Source organism: Micromys minutus (genome assembly GCF_963924665.1).
Source record: "Micromys minutus genome assembly, chromosome: 24".
Lineage (NCBI taxonomy): Eukaryota > Metazoa > Chordata > Mammalia > Rodentia > Muridae > Micromys > Micromys minutus.
In genome coordinates, this window is record NC_137959.1 from 45,296,631 (window position 1) to 45,313,443 (window position 16,813).

Here is a 16,813-nt window from a genome sequence, read left to right on the forward strand (position 1 = left end):
AAACCCCGCTTTAAAAAACAAAACAAAAAAAGCAGAAGAAAATTTTCTGTCTTTTTTTAGTCAGTTCTAGTGGCAAACATCTGTAATCCCAGCACTTGTGAAGTAGAGACAGGAGAACTGAGAGTTCAGGACCCACCTAGGCTGCATAAGATAAACTTGAGAAAGAAAATGTCCCATTTGTTTGGCAAGTGGGGAGATGCAGAGGTGCGGTACAGAGAGAGGGTGTGGGGAGGTGCAGAGGTGCGGTACAGAGGGAGGGTGTGGGGAGGTGCAGAGGTGCAGTACAGAGGGAGGGTGTGGGGAGATGCAGAGGTGCAGTATAGAGGGAGGGTGTGGGGAGGTGCAGAGGTGCGGTACAGAGAGAGGGTGTGGGGAGGTGCAGAGGTGCGGTACAGAGGGAGGGTGTGGGGAGGTGCAGAGGTGCGGTATAGAGGGAGGGTGTGGGGAGGTGCAGAGGTGCAGTATAGAGGGAGGGTGTGGGGAGATGCAGAGGTGCAGTATAGAGGGAGGGTGTGGGGAGGTGCAGAGGTGCAGTACAGAGGGAGGGTGTGGGGAGGTGCAGAGGTGCAGTACAGAGAGAGGGTGTGGGGAGGTGCAGAGGTGTGGTACAGAGGGAGGGTGTGGGGAGATGCAGAGGTGCAGTACAGAGGGAGGGTGTGGGGAGGTGCAGAGGTGCAGTATAGAGGGAGGGTGTGGGGAGATGCAGAGGTGCAGTATAGAGGGAGGGTGTGGGGAGATGCAGAGGTGCAGTGGGGAGAAGCAGAGGTGCAGTGCAAAGGGAGAGAGTGTGTCCTCTCAGGGTCCCATCTCCTGTACAGCAGGCTTCACCTCAGTTCCTTACAAAACAAAACAGTGCAGAGCTGGGCATAGGGTTTACACTGTAATCCTAGCACTCAGTGGCTGAGGCACAAGTTCAAGGTCAGCCCAGGCTACAGAATGTGACTCTCCTCAAAACAAATAAATATATTATTAAACATCTGAGAGATGATGAGGAAGAAGGGCTCCCCCGTATGCCAGAGCACTTCCCCGTGTCTTCAATTCCTGAACTGTAGAGCTCCATTTCACATTGGGGTGGGTACCCACTGCTGGTCCGTACACTCAGTAAAGTGTACACCCCACCACAGGTTGTTGGCAGCTTTTGGAAAATGGCTCTCATGGTGCTCAAAGCTGGCCGGGAGCCCTGCCCCTCCTGCCTCAGCCTTCCAAGTACTGAAATTGCAGGCATGCACCTTCACTACAAGCCAAGCTCCCTACTAGGTTCATATGTAGCTTTATAAAACTTTCACTTATTGTAAAAAACATAATTTTTCTTTCTAAACTCTTTTCTCACAGACATTTGAATCCAGACACAGAACTGAAGAGGTATTTTGGTGCTCGAGCGGTCTTGGGTGAGCAAAGGTAAGCTTCTCAGTTTGTGTTCTTCAGGTTCTGTTGATCTTTCTCACACTCTAGACAGAGGGTGTGTTGAGGGAAACTAAGGCAGAGAGATTGCCATGGGTTCTTCATAGGAGGAAAATATTTATATCTACAGTGAACAAATAGAACTCTTAGCATTAGGTCCGAAATGATTCAAAACAAAAGGTTTGTGGAAGGATCAAGACTGGAGGAGCTGGCTCTGTCCCTTCCTCTCTAGGCTGTACATTGTGTTTGCAGAGATGCCAAAGACATGATGGTCGCTGATTTAATATTTGTCAGTGTCGGGTGTTATGCCACAGTGGGTGGTGCAGCATGTCACGTGACTCCCTGAAGGAGGCGTGTATGAGGGTCCTCCTCTGGGAATTTTGTAGGAAGTGTGCGTGTTCTCTCTGCTTCTCCATCAGACTGCCTAGGAAGCCTTATCTGCTTTTGACTGTTTATGACAGACTTGAATCCTCTGTCCTTTTGTCTTGGCCTCTCAGGGGCTATGACCATAGGCTGTGCTGTCGACGTTTAGTGCTGTCTTCTGACAAAGGGTCTCATTTCTTATTCACCTTATTGCTGTCACTCATCCTGATAAACTGTGCCAACATCCAGTGCGTCATGAGGACACAGTCATTGTGGCTGCCTGTCTGGAAATGTGCTGTGTCCATGCAGTCTCTGCAGAAGCCAGAGAGGGCGTCAGGTCTTCTGGACCCGTAGTTATAACAGTTTGGAGCGTTCATGTGCATTGTGGGAACCGAGCCTAGGCCTTCTGTGAGGGCAGCAACTGGCTCTTAACAGCTGAGTCATTTTCCAGCCCCTAGCATTGTGTTTTTAAGCTTTGTGGGTTTTTTCTTGATTGTAAACAAGTGCTTCTTGTTAAAAAATGTAATCAGTTCAATCCTTTGACCTTTGACTCTTGTCCTCTCAGCACACCCTGGGTTATTTTGGTAACTGATTATAGCTTACAGGGCACATGCCAGTCTTTGCTTTATGTGACCATGAGAGAATTCTACTGATGCTGTAACATCCTGTCTTGCAAATGCCGGGGTTGGTTATTCACCCCAGATGCTGGCTTGTGTGCACCTCTAGGCTGTCGTCCCTGTGCACTTCTGCACACATTCTGTGAAACCGAGGCCTGCCTGCTGCTGAGCTGCTCTCAGGAGAGTGGCACAGCTTAGATTTACACTCCGACAGGGTCGGTCTCTTCTTTTCCCCATAGCAAACACAAGAGGGTTTGGGTTTTTTGATGTTGTCACAACTCCTGTTTCTTAGCTTATAACTTAAGTCCACTGGCTTTTTATTTGCCATTAACTAACTGCTACTTTCCTTGTGTTTCCTGTGGGATTTGTGTGGACTTTTTTGTTCCTTTGTATTTTTGACATAACCCTCACCATGTAGTCGTGCTTGGCCTGGAACAGACCAGACTAGCCACCTGCCTCTGTTTCCCAGGTACTGGGATTAAAGGTGTATTCCACTGTGCCTGGCTTACCTGTTTTTCTTGCTTTATATTGTAATGTTAATTTTTTTAACTCTAGACTCATTTGGTAGCATGTTTGCCTACATGCTTGAAATCCTAGGTTTGATTCTCAACACCATATAACCCAGTCATGGTAACACACAAGAGTACTGCAGCACTTGGTGGGGGTGGTTCAAAGCCACCCTGAGCTGCATAGTAAATTTGAAGCTAGCCTGTTACGTGAGCCCCTGTCACCCAGCCGGTCAATTGTTCTGTTGTTCCGTCTTTTATTTGTGCTGCCCTGGGTCGTTTTCTGTTTTCTTATATTAGTTCCTGTCCTTGTATTAGTGACAAAGTACTTGAGAAAAGGAACTTGAGGGAGGTTGATTTGGCCCACAGTTTGAGGGGATACCGTGCATCGTGCTGCAAAAGGCATGGAAGCAGGCCAGGCTGAGTCCGTCCAGTGTCAGGCCTTCTCCTTCCTCACTCTTTACTGAGTTCAGTATTCCAGCCATAGGACGGTGCTCACACCCAGGGGAAGTCTTCCTGTTCGTGCCCCACAAACACACCCGGAAATGAGGCTTAGTAACTCTAAATATTGTCAAACTGACAACGTTTGCTGGTTTACCCTCCTTCCCACTCCCCGCAGCCGTGCTTTGTCTATCTGCCATTTTATTATAGCTCATATGTCCCGTTCCTGTAAATTAGAGTTACTGACGTTATAATAATTACATTTATTTTATCCGAGTACACACTGAACATCCCTCAGTCCTACTCTTCAACTACTGAACGGCCACAGCCGTCACTACTTACTTTGTAGTGTTTTACATTGAATTATATTTATTTCTTTAAAGCTTTAAGTTGGGCCAGAGAGTCAGCTCAGAGATAAAGCTGCCTGCAGCCAAGTTCAGTCAGAGACTGCCATGATGGAAGAAGAAACCGAGTCCCTTAGTTGTCTCCAACCTTCACACGGGCAGCACGGCACGCATTCCCCACACATGTGTGCATGAGTGTGAGCACACATACTTGTACCAATTGTAAAAGGTAGGCCAGAGAGCAGCCACAGCAGTTCAGAGCCTTTACCGCTTTTGCAGAAGACCTGGTTCTATTCCTGGCTCCCGCATGGTGGCTCTACCTTCCTTAGCTCCACTTCCAGAGAGCTCATGCCCTCTTCTGACTGCCACAGGTACCAGCATGCTCGAAATACTCATACATACATGTTTACAGAGCATATACAGAAAACAAGTTTTAAAAACTTTTAAACACAGAAGATTTTTAAAGAACACTGTTCTTGGCTAGACGTGGTGGTGCTCACCTATAATCTCTGTGCTTAGGAAACTGAAGCCAAGGGATCTCAAGTTCAAGGCTAGCCTAGGCTACATCAGCGTTTTCTTTCAGTCTCCACCCCTTACCCTGCCTGGAACCTTCCTCCTCCCGGTGTGGTCAGTACTCTTTTGGGGGACTCAGCTTCCTGTTGTGAATGTTCAAAGCTCCTCCCCAACCCCCTCTGAACATACCTACTACACTGTGGAGCAAGGCCCTCCATGTGTTCCTCCAGACCCTCCTTCTCCACATGAAGCTGCCCCTCAGGTGAAAGGTTCACTGCAGGACCGGCGTGGCCTGGGACTGGGGCAGCTCCCTTGTCACGTTCCACCAGGAGCTCTGTCTGAGTTAGCTGCCTGCCTCATTTTTCTTCAGATGTGACTGTTTTTCTAATACACTTGGGTTTTTCTGCAGCTGTTTTATTTCTTTTTGAAGCTTTTCTAGCTTGTCCCTGAAAGTATAACTTGTTACTCATTCATTTTTGCCATAGTTCAAACAATCAAGGAAGATAGAGAATGTCACATGTTCACAGGTCGTACGCTCAGGTCCACCAGAAGGAAGACGGTCACCGCCTGAGCAGGACTTGGGGAGGTGGGGAGGGTTTGGCTCTTGTAATCCATGTAAGAAGTGTGTGAGGAGCTAGCCTCCCTTCTGGCACACCTTTGGTTCTGCTGTTGGCTGATGCTCTTCGCCGTTGCCATGGCTGCCTTTCAAATTCCCTGTGCTAGTGTATCAGTTGCACACTCACCCCACCCTCAGCAGTAAGCTGGACCAAGGTCTGCTTCTGTTCAGAGGATGCTCAAGGGGACAGCTTGCTCACACCAGCAGAGCAGCAGCCCGGCAGCAGCAGCCAGCTCGCTCCTCATTCAAGACTCGGTCTCACCGTATAGCCTTGGCTCTCTAGAGCACGTTCTGTAGACCAGGCCAGCCTCGGACTTCATCTGCCTTGCTCATTCCTGGCCCTTCGCCTTCTTACTGGACTGCTTGAACTTTCTCTTCTATTTTTGTCTTTGCTGAGGATGAACCTAGAACCCTGTGTGTGCTGGACAAGCACACAGAGCCTCACCTTCACCCTGACTTTTCTTCATTGCTCTGGTTACGTACGTGGTGGTGACCGCCTCTGTTGCTAAGCTGCGTTCCCTCCATCCTCATCTCGCCCGCTAGGCACCCTCTTCATTTCTCTGCCTTGTATCTTCCCTACCTGCAGCTCGACTGTCACAGTTCCTGTGGGCAGTAGGTAGACCAGGGTAGTTCCTCTCCGCCATAGAGAATAAAACTGCTATTTCTATTCTACCCAGGCCTCGACAGAGACAGCGTGTATATCCCAAGTGTACATGGCTGACAACCCCTAAGAGCACCTGGCCCCGATACAGCAAACCAGGTAAGGTCCTGCTGGGTTAGGCAGTGGCTTAGATCCAGCGCTAATGGTTCTCGGCTCTCCTGGCAGTCGGTTTATTTAACTTCCCAGAAAGCACCAAGTGGGCACCAGTATGGAGAGGCAAGAGAGCATGCAGTAAATATCCTTGCCGAGTGCTGGGAGAGAAGTGTCCCAGTTACCTTGTTTGACAGACATGAGAGCCCCCCGTGTGAAGGCAGGGAAGTGCACATCCGTGTGTGGCTGTGCTGGTGACAGTACTGTGGTGGGCCTGCCCCTCCCCTGTGGAGGGCTCTGGGCCTGTACACTGGTGCCTGACAGACCTTTTGTTTATGCCAGGCCTCCGCCCGTCTTGCCCACAAGGACACGTGTGCACCGGTTCAGGCACTGCAGACAGGCTTGTGGACCATGTGCCCATGCAGACTGTGGCCTTAGTTAGAACCACTTTGGGACGGGAACTTAGACTATGGCCTGCTTGATGGAAGGTCACCAGGGAAACGCCCCTGTACACCCAGTGTTGTGTGTAAGGAACAGCGCACAAGAATGCCCAGTCATAAGTCACATGGCCTCCAGACACCTCTGGTGTGGTGCTCACTGTACACCCACTTTGGATGCTTGTCCCAAAACCTGGGCACGGTGTTTGCATAACCTGGCAGGTCACTCATGCCACAGAATTGCTCCCAGCCAGGCATAGTGACCTGCGCATTTCCCTTCTGTCTATACTCAGGGTGGATCTGAGGAGCAAATCAGACAAGACTCTAGGGCCTGGTGCAGGTCCCACAGTTTGAGTAGGCCGGAACACTCTGTTGGCTTATAGCCTGTCAGAGGATAGCCCCCAGGCTGGCCAACCTGCACCAGGTGTTCAAGTTGAGTTGTGTTCATGTGACATATTTGTGCCAAGAACAACAGGGGAGCTGTGGAGTCCTGCCAGCTGCCACAGCCGGCCCCCCTGAGCAATGTTCCTTACAGGTCTCTCCATGCGGCTGCTGGAGTCCAAGAAAGGCCTCTCCCTCTTCGCGTTTGAGCATAGTGAGGAGTACCAGCAAGCACAGCACAAGTTCCTGGTGGCTGTGGAGTCCATGGAGCCAAACAACATTGTGGTGTGTAACCCTGCAGCTCCTGACGGGTGGGCTTCGGGCAGTGTGCTGTGTCTGGGCGGGTTCCTCTGACTGGGGGAGTTATGTCTGAGGGTGGCTATTTCCCCCAGGTATAGAAGATGCCGGTGTGTGATCATGTGTTCAGAGGAAGTGTGCTTGGGGTGGGTGGTATAGCCTGTTCAGAGAAAAGCCACGCTGCAATCAGGTCCCTTGTAGGAACTGTGTGCAGGGCATTGTGGGATCTTTTCTCAGCTGCATTTCACACTGAATGCTTGGTCCCCTTCTCCTGGGCAGCCTTTCCCTGCTGTATCACAGCAGCCTGTGTTCTGTTGGCTCTATCCGTAGCCACAGTTAAGTTTGCAGTCACCGAGGACAAAGAGAAGCTCATCCTTTGTCCTTTGTGTACCTGACCCTGAAATGCTGCCATACTTCTTTGGAGAGAAGAGAAATTCTGGTTTCCCTTGATTTTGATTGAGGCATAGAGAACTGTTAGGCCAGTGTCTTGAGTTCTTCTCACCTTAAACTAGATGAATGCTTCACCTGAGCCACGGCTGAGCCAAGTGAACTTTGGGTGCGGCCTGCTAGTGCCTACCTTTAATCTCAGCCCGTGAGAGGCAGAGGCAGTTGGATCTCTGAGTTAGAGGCCAGCATAGTCTACATAGTGAATTCCAGGTCAGCCATGGATACATAGTGAAGCCCGTGTCTCAAAACAAATAAAGAAAGAATAAATAAAACAACAATTAATAACAACAAACAAACTGTGACTTTCCTTGTGATGATTTTTCCCAGCATGGGGCATGGCCTTGTGCCCTTTGGGAGCATGTTTCACGAGGGTTCTTAAGTGTGTACTACCTGCAGCCTCTCTAGGGCTCTCTTCTCTTAACAGGTTCTGCTCCAGACAAGCCCCTATCATGTCGACTCGCTCCTGCAGCTCAGTGATGCCTGCCGCTTTCAGGAGGATCAAGAGATGGCTCGAGACCTTATAGGTGAGATGCCCTACCTGCCCCTGCTGCCCAGCAACTTCAGCTGACAGGCAAATGCTCCATGAGATGACAAAGGATTCCCTCGTGTGGAGAGTACAGTCTGTTGTCTCCAGTGTCCAGTTGTGCAGTCACAGCAGGCCCTGTGCAGTCCTCCCCATCTGTACAGTCCTCCCGGTCTGTGCAGTCCTCCCCGTCTGTACAGTCCTCCCCATCTGTACAGTCCTCCCCATCTGTACAGTCCTCCCCGTCTGTACATTTCTCCCCATCTGTGCAGTCACAGCAGGCCCTGTGCAGTCCTCCCCATCTGTACAGTCCTCCCCGTCTGTGCAGTCCTCCCCATCTGTACAGTCCTCCCCATCGTGCAGTCCTCCCCGTCTGTACAATCCTCCCCATCTGTACAGTCCTCCCCATCTGTACAGTCTTCCCCGTCTGTGCAGTCCTCCCCGTCTGTACAGTTCTCCCCATCTGTGCAGTCACAGCAGGCCCTGTGCAGTCCTCCCCGTCTGTACAGTTCTCCCCATCTGTGCAGTCACAGCAGGCCCTAGCCTTCGCTCCTTGGACCTGCTGCCATGCTGTCTGTCTTGTGGTTGTGCTTGAAGGTTGGGTCCATGCAGCACGTGGGCCTAGCTTGGCTTCCTTCATTTCCCATCTCTTGTCCCTGCTGGAGCATGCACCATACGTGTGCCTGTTTGCTGCCATATAGATGTCTGTGTGTAGACCGGCTCTTCTGTCATCTGGTGGTGGACATAAGTTTTCTGGCAGTTGGGAGTGGTGCTGCTGGAAATGTGCTTGTGCAGGTTTTGTGACAATGCACGTTGGTGAACAGGTGGATCTCTAGTGTTAGCAGATCACACCAGTTGCTTCTCCCTCTGAAACTTACAAATGTATGTTGCACTAAGCAAGAGTCAATCAGGAATACTTGGGAAGTCTGTGTGTGCTGTTCCTCTTTCAGGGTCCCAGTTACATGACCTTCTTCATTCCAGAACTTTCCTTGTTGTGAGTTGTTAGAGGAGAGTTATAATCACTGTGTGACACCCTGCTCTGATGTTTGTGGCCCACAGAGAGAGCCCTGTACAGCATGGAGTGTGCGTTCCACCCCTTGTTCAGTCTCACCAGTGGGACTTGCAGGCTGGATTACCGCAGACCTGAGAACAGGTGAGTTTGGTCCACCCTAGAGTGAGTAATGCGTACTCACAAGTCACATGAGTGACTGTCGTGAGTTTAGTGGGAACTGATGCTACAAGATTGTCCTGTCCCTGAGGGTGGACCAGGGATGACGTGTTTCCAGCTGACCTGCAGAGGCCTGGCTCAAAGAACCAGGCCAAATTGGCCCAGAATTAAACCTGTTCAAGTTACAAGTGAGATCTGGGATCACACTTCTCGTGGTTTTGGAAGAAAACTGCCATTCTGTGAGGTTAAAGTACTGCACCATGCTTCGTAGTTCTGTCTCCTGGTTCTTCAATCTGAAATGAGCACAGGTTTCACTTGACTTGAGCGATCACACAGAGAGCATTCTCTCCGGCCTCCTCTGAGCCTGACTACCTTTGGTTTTAGCCCATGTGTGCCCTTCCTTCCTTGATATCTGGTACCTGGTTCTCTGCATATCCCTGGGCTGCTGCAGCAGGCCATCCCCCCCACCTTAGTCACACCCATTGTCCACTCCTGCACTGAGTGTTGGGCTGGAATCTCCTCTGAGTTCTGAGTATTTATTGCTTTTGTCTCTTCTAGTTAAACTCGTACTTCATTAAAACAGGTTCTAAGTCACCAAGACCAAAGCCACCCAGCTCTGTGTAGCTCGATGACAAGTGTTCAAATCTGAGCATAAGCTAAGATTATAATTATACAGGGTTAACTGCCTTTCTTTAAATGGAAACCAGTGAACAACTGGCAAGAAGACAGGTTCGTGAGCACAGCGGCATAGGCTGCAGGCTCTGCCCTGAGAGGTCAGCCTTGGCTACGTGGGGAGTTTGGTGCCAGCCTGGGCCACATGAAGTCGCCTCTTAAGAAACCAGAAAAGAAAAAAGAAAAAAAAGTCAGGAGTTTCACACACATTTGGTTGTAGCCAACCATGTGGTACCTCTGTATAGACTTGGCATTCTGAAGTAGACCTCTTGAGCCAAGGAGTGTAAGGTCAGACTTGGCAGCATAGTCAGTTCCCATCTAAAATGAGAAAAGCTTGACATGTGTAAGTGCGTTTGTAACTAAACAACTAAGAGCTCGTGTTTCTCTGAACACAGGGGGAGGGCTCACAGACACTCTGTCTGACCACTTAGGAAATGATGTCTTGATGCAGAGGGGACACAGTGCTGGGCCACTTGGGCCATGATCAGTTGCTTTTCTGTCACACTAATGCACAGGGAACTGTTTTTAATCTAGGAGCTTCTACCTGGCCCTCTACAAGCAGATGAGTTTCTTGGAGAAACGTGGATGCCCACGCACTGCGCTGGAGTATTGCAAGCTCATCCTGAGGTAAGTATTCAGTTCGACTACATGGCCACCTGTGCTTAGCACAGACCTATGGGCACTCCAGCATGACAACTTTCCTCTGTCTCCCCTGTTCTCCACTCACTGTGCTGCCTCCGGAAGCCTTGAACCAGATGAGGACCCCCTGTGCATGCTGCTGCTCATTGACCACCTGGCCTTACGGGCCCGGAATTATGAATACCTGATCCGCCTCTTCCAGGAGTGGGAGGTATGTGTCGGTCACGTGCCGTGCCTTGAAGGGACAGCTATGGCTCCCTTACTTTTCTGGTCCACACTGTATATATTTGTGGGGACAGTCTTGGGATCAGATGCTGGGAGCCTGAATCAGACCTCAGGTAGACCCCCACGGCCTCCTGCCTTTCTGGCTTCCGTGATGGTTTTGCTGAACAAGATCCAGTCTTCCTAGAGGGTGTTCCAGCAGCCCTGTGAGAACCACTTTTCACAGACCTGCACCAAGTATGTGGGCAAAACAGTGATGCTGGTGGTAATGAAAGGTTGGGAACACCCCAAGTCTCAATGGTCACACAGGAAGCAGTCATGCAACAGGGTGGCATGAACCACCAACACGGGTAGCTGGAGAGATGGCTCAGTGGTTAAGAACACTGACTGCTCTTCCAGAGGTCCTGAGTTTAAATCTCAGCACCCACATGGTGGCTCACAGCCATCTATAATGGGGTCTGGTGTGTCTGAAGACAGTACAGTGTGCTCATGCAGATTTAAATAAATAAATCTTTTAAAAATTGACATGGGCAACCTTAGCACACAGACACATTTTATAGAAATCCTGGACAAATGAACAGACAGGCATACAACCATAACCAGCCACTTGTGCCCTGCCAGATTTGCATGGAAATAAAAATGGAGGGTAGGCCTCGCCACACTGTGCCACCTGGCCCAGCTGCTGTGAGTGCTTGGCACACCTGGGTGCCAGGCAGCACCAGGAAACGGCATAGCTTTCTAGCCTGTGACTGCATGTGTTGGGTTAGCCACCATGCTTTAAGCTCAGCTCTGCCATGCTCCATAATGTAGCTACTAGACAGTCTAAAGGGGGACAGGATTCCCATCCAAGCCATGGTTGGTTCTTGAAAAGACGGGATGTATGGATTTGGCACTGCTTGTTTCCAGCAGGGCCTGGCAAAGGTTTTTGTTTCAAGTACATATTTTTACATTAACTAAAAAGAGATAAATCATTTTAAGTTACATATTACTCTGTATAGTTGGCCAGGAAATTTTGCTTTTTGGGATCTAATTTATCCCTGTTATCCCTGGAGAGCAAGACTGCATGGCTGTAGGAGGTGTCATAGGCTGTAGGTGAGCTGTAGGAGGTGTCATAGGCTGTAGGTGAGCTGTAGGAAGTGTCATAGGCTGTAGGTGAGCTGTAGGAGGTGTCATAGGCTGTAGGTGAGCTGTAGGAGGTGTCATAGGCTGTAGGTGAGCTGTAGGAGGTGTCATAGGCTGTAGGTGAGCTGTAGGAGGTGTCATAGGCTGTAGGTGAGCTGTAGGAAGTGTCATAGGCTGTAGGTGAGCTGTAGGAGGTGTCATAGGCTGTAGGTGAGCTGTAGGAAGTGTCATAGGCTGTAGGTGAGCTGTAGGAAGTGTCATAGGCTGTAGGTGAGCTGTAGGAGGTGTCATAGGCTGTAGGCAAACAGTCTTGGCTTATGTGTCTGTAGAATTCTGTGATGATAACAGTTCCCAGGACAAAAGTGACGAGGACAATGGCTCAGTCAGTAAGGTGCTCCCTGTACAAGAATGAGGACATGAGTTTGGATATCCAGAACCTACATAAAAAGCAGGGCACAGTGATGTGTGATGTAACCCAGTTATTACAGGGACTGGGCAGGGACTCTGGCTAGCGAGTTTGGACAAATGGATGAGCTGCAGGTGTGGTGAGAGCCCTTGTCCCAGAACATAAAGGCAGAAAACCACAGAGGTGGCTTGGCAGGCAAAAGCACTAACACTAAGCCCGATGACCTGAGTTTGGTCCTTAGAACCCACATAAGGGAGGAAAGAACTTCTGCAGGCTATCCTCTGGCCTCTACACATGTGCCTTGCTATGCATGTGTACATATATACACCAAAAAAGTAAATAAAATATAAAGGTGGAAATAATGAAATATAATGCAGAAAGACACCCAATATTGACCTTCAGCCTCTACCTCATGTACATATGTGTGCACTGTATGTACATGCAGGCACAGTAGAGATATATGCAAGTCAGCCTCTGCATTCATGTACATGTGTGTGCACCATATATACATGCATGCACAATAGAGACATATACAAATTACTTGTCTTCTCACAACACAGAAAGAAAGGAGAGCACTGGAAAGTGCTTGTGTGTTAGGTGGAGTCAGATCCCTCTTCTGCTGAATTGACTTTGTGAGCTTTGTGCTGGCTCCTTGCTTCCAGGGCTAAGAGGCTAGGCAGGGGTGCCTGGCCTGGGCGGCTCTGAGCCCCCTGCTGCTGGAGCACCGGTCATCTGACAGGGCCGTCCCTGCCCTGCTGGGTCTTTCTGTCTGTTCTTCCAGGAGAAAATGGGTTTGTTTTTTTTTAAAAGACTTTCTCTTCATCCCCCCAGGCTCATCGGAACCTGTCCCAGCTCCCAAATTTTGCCTTCTCAGTTCCACTGGCATACTTCCTTCTGAGTCAGCAAACAGACCTACCTGAGCACGAGCTCAGCTCTGCCAGGCAGCAGGCTTCCCTCCTGATACAGCAGGCGCTCACCATGTTCCCTGGAGGTGAGTGCACGCACCTCTTGTGGGGATGGAACTTGTCTTCCTGGGGATTGAGTCTGGACCACAGCTCTCTCTGTGCACAATGCAAAGATTCCCTTAGTGACCTAAAGACTCACCGTGGCTCTACTTAGACATCATCTACCCACTTCAGTGAGCCTGTTGCAAGTTAGCTGAGGTGTGAGGGGAGGGACAAGTGTCTTCCCTGGGAGTTAGTTTCAGGATAGAGCGTGGGGCTTTTTCCAGACACAGTGTGTTAGATAGCCTGTGGTACTGGAGAAAAGCAGAAGTGGCGTCTGGAGATGCCCGAGGCTAGCCCAAAGGCACTTGGAAGGGCATTGACTGTGAGTAGCCAGGAAAAAGGCCAGATGTTGTCATAGGCACATGAGCAGGAGAATAGGGTGAGGGATGTCTTGCCCAACTCTCTCCTAAGAGTATATACAAAGTGACAGTGGCACAGGCGGTGTGCAGCTGCTCCTCTGTTAGAAAGTTCCAGAACTGGTGCCATATTGTAGATTCTGAGTTCCCTATGTTGCTTGGCTAGAGCTCTGCCTACCACTGGACCTGGCAACCTCAGGTAGAAACCCTGTTTCTGACCCTGTGAGGGTCACTCTGTCACTTAGAAGCTGCCTCTGCCATCTGGTAGCTTGCAATGTCTTTTCTGTTGTGGACCAGCTAACAAGGCATAGACTGGTAGCCTGGGTGCTGTACTGCAGAGTAGGCTCTCCCTCCTCACAGGATGCTAGTGTATGGGCTTGTCCCCAGGGAGTCCTGGTGGATTGCCAGCATGTGAGCTGTTGAGACCAGCATGCAGGTGAGCAGCACATGCAGAGCACCAGGCTGGCCCTGTGGGCCCTGTGTCAGATCCTGGTTCCTGCGCGGCCAGTCAGCCCACTCTCTCTAGTCTGCCTTCAAGTCTAACCTTTACATGATGAGAACATACAACCATTCTTGCTTGGAGGTGATAGGCGAGTATCCCTTGATACAGATGAGATGAGTCAACAGGGCATGCATCCTCTTCCCCAGAGTGTAGAGGTGCCGTGGAGCCAAGTGTGAGAGGCCCAGCCTACATGCAAGTTGTGTAATGCTGGTCAGAAACGACTCCTTGGCTGCCCAGCTTTCCTTCCCTTGAGAACACCTAGTGGTGTATATGACAGCTGCCTTCCAGTGGCTCCTGTCTTCTGTTGTGAGGCTGGGACAAGGGCTGCAGAATCCACAGAACCTTTGCTTTCTTTGCAGTTCTTATGCCATTGCTGGAGTACTGCAGTGTGCGGCCTGACGCCACGGTCTCTAACCACCGCTTCTTTGGACCGGATGCTGAGATAAGGTACAGAGCCCTGCAGATGTGAGACACTGTGGGCTGTGCTCCCTAGAGCCCTGCAGATGTGAGGAGACTGTGGGCTGTGCTCCCTAGAGCCCTGCAGATGTGAGGAGACTGTGGGGCTCTGCTCCTTAGAGCCCTGCAGATGTGAGGAGACTGTGGGCTCTGCTCCTTAGAGCCCTGCAGATGTGAGACACTGTGGGCTCTGCTCCCTAGAGCCCTGCAGATGTGAGAGACTGTGGGCTGTGCTCCCTAGAGCCCTGCAGATGTGAGAGACTGTTGGCTGTGCTCCCTAGAGCCCTGCAGATGTGAGACTAGAGTAATGGAGGGTGGCCCTGGAGCCACATCCATGTGCAGGGCGTCTCACTTCTGTGGGCAGGTGAGCATCTGCCAGTGTAATGAATGTGATTCACAGGATGCTTCCTTAGGAGAGTCGTGGGCAGGGCGTGAAGCCAGGAGGCATTACCCATGGTAAGAGTAGGAACATGATGGGGCCTGTGACCTTTAGTGTCACGAACTTTTCCCAGATTCTATACTCTCACATTTCTCAGAAACGAGAGAAAACACACAGAGAAAGATGTGTCCTGTGGTGGCTGCCACCCCTCTGCAGGTTTCAGTCAGCAGCTGTAGGCCGACCTTGGGTGTTGCTCTACACAGAAGCAGAAACACACTCATTACACTCATTGGTGTCTTTTCTCACATTCCTGCCGAGTGATCTCTAGTACTAAGTACTCAAGTAAGTCAAGCTGTGAGAAGTGTGTAGCTTTCTTTACTCCAAGGCACTAGGCTTTTCCTGGAAATCCCTTAGTCTACCATGGAGCTCTGAGAAAGGGTCACTTCAATCCTTTCTTTCCACAGCCAGCCTCCCGCCCTGAGCCAGCTGGTGAGTCTGTACCTCGGGAGGTCACACTTTCTTTGGAAAGAACCCGCCATTATGAACTGGCTAGAGGAAAACGTCCATGAGGTCCTGCAAGCAGTGGACGCTGGAGACCCTGTTGTGGAGGCCTGTGAGAACAGGTGGGCGGAGCCTCACAGGTCCCTCAGAACCTGCTCAGGGAGGGCACCCTGCTGGCATGCATCCCTGCTGTGCGCCCTCCTGAATCTTTATCACGGACATTAGGCCTCAGATTTCAGTTTAGCCTTTGAAGGAACCACCAGAGGTCCTGGGCATGGCCCTGCTGTCCACATAGATATGAAGGTGTGTGGCTTGTTGGTTGGTTTGTTTTTTTTTTTCTGCCATTTCCATATTTCTATGGTGATTGCTTTTCTTACCCTTCTTGACACAAATTGGAGACTAAGGGCGACTAGAGTAAGCTGCTGACCTCTTACACATGAGGGGTTCTCTGTAGCTTAGAGCCTCATGTGCTGCGTTTGAGAAGTAGCCACTTATCCTGGCTTCAGGGACAGCTTCACGGGCTGCGTAGTTCTCGGCTGTTCTGTCCTGGCCGTGTCACCTTCCCTGAGCTGGGAAAGGAGGGTCCATGAGGACAAACTCTGGGCTGCCCAGGGAGGGGAGAGACATGCTCACTCCTTTTCCAGCCCTCTCAGTCTCCTGAATGCTCTCCGGGCTTCTCCGCTCCGTGCCCAGCAGCAGGCAAACCCCGCACAGCACGGTTAGGACTGGCACACCCAGATTCCACTGTGGAGACTTGGTGTCTCAGCAGGCACCCATGCCATCCTCAGGTTTATTTCGTGGATGAAGGGGCCAAATTAGACCAAGCTAGAGTTTGCTTTTACAGCCCACTCTTGCTGCACAGCTTCAGCTCAGAGTGGGATGGGAAGCTTTACCAGAGTCAGACAAGCCAGCATGCACTGCTGCTCTCCAGGCTGGGTGTGCGTGGTAACTTGGTGCTTTGCACTGTGAGCACCGGTTTATCTGCTCTTGTCTACTCTGGCCTCAGGCGGAAAGTGTTGTACCAGCGTGCACCCAGAAACATCCACCGCCATGTGATACTGTCTGAGATCAAGGAGGCTGTTGCTGCTCTACCCTCGGTAAGAGGGGTACAGAATGTGTGCCAGTCACAGTGCAGTGTCTGTGTGTGTGTGTGTGTGTGTGTGTGTGTGTGTGTGTGTGTGTGTGTGTGCCAGTCACAGTGCAGTACCCACAGTTCAGCCTGGATGCCATGCAGGCTAAAACCTGTGCAGAGGTCGCAGTTCATGTAACTCGTGCCCCTGCAGCAGAACCTTGGCTCTGCTCACATAGATCCCTGTGCTTGGCACTCTGGACCAGTTGCTGAGCCAGCAGCTCAGTGGGACCCAGTGTCTCTGGCCCCTCGTCCATGGTTGACAGTCAGGACAGTCATTGGTGACATGAGAACAGATAGTGCCACCTGTGCAAAGTGCCCTTTGCCCTACATCCCACTGATTGGGGCAAAATGTCACATGTTCCCCTGACTGTTCTCTGGGAGAGAATGTTCCCCCAGAGAAACAGCCATTTCTGTCAGTGCTGCCTCCTGGCAGATAGCTCAAGTCTGAGTTGAGACCAAGTCTGAAGCTTGGGAAGGCAAAGGCTGCCAGCACTGGTCCAGAGTCTCTGTTTTGTGTCCCCTTCTAAAGGATGTGACCACACAGTCTGTGATGGGGTTTGACCCTCTGCCTCCCCTGGACACCATCTACTCCTACGTCCGACCAGAGAGGTACT

General features: G+C 50.7%; 1 protein-coding gene across 3 annotated transcripts in view; it reads left to right on the forward strand.

Annotated features, from left to right (window-relative positions):
• TCF25 (TCF25 ribosome quality control complex subunit) overlaps nt 1-16,813 on the forward strand; it is a 32,043-nt gene that overhangs the window by 9,123 nt on the left and 6,107 nt on the right. For all 3 annotated transcript variants that reach the window (XM_080937262.1, XM_080937263.1, XM_080937261.1), the window contains exons 5-16: nt 1,333-1,398; nt 5,479-5,561; nt 6,525-6,655; nt 7,539-7,638; nt 8,697-8,790; nt 10,012-10,104; nt 10,222-10,327; nt 12,698-12,857; nt 14,091-14,178; nt 15,031-15,189; nt 16,074-16,164; nt 16,729-16,808. In XM_080937262.1, coding sequence (XP_080793388.1) covers nt 1,333-1,398; nt 5,479-5,561; nt 6,525-6,655; nt 7,539-7,638; nt 8,697-8,790; nt 10,012-10,104; nt 10,222-10,327; nt 12,698-12,857; nt 14,091-14,178; nt 15,031-15,189; nt 16,074-16,164; nt 16,729-16,808 — 1,251 coding nt within the window. The remainder of the gene's footprint in view (nt 1-1,332; nt 1,399-5,478; nt 5,562-6,524; nt 6,656-7,538; nt 7,639-8,696; nt 8,791-10,011; nt 10,105-10,221; nt 10,328-12,697; nt 12,858-14,090; nt 14,179-15,030; nt 15,190-16,073; nt 16,165-16,728; nt 16,809-16,813) is intronic.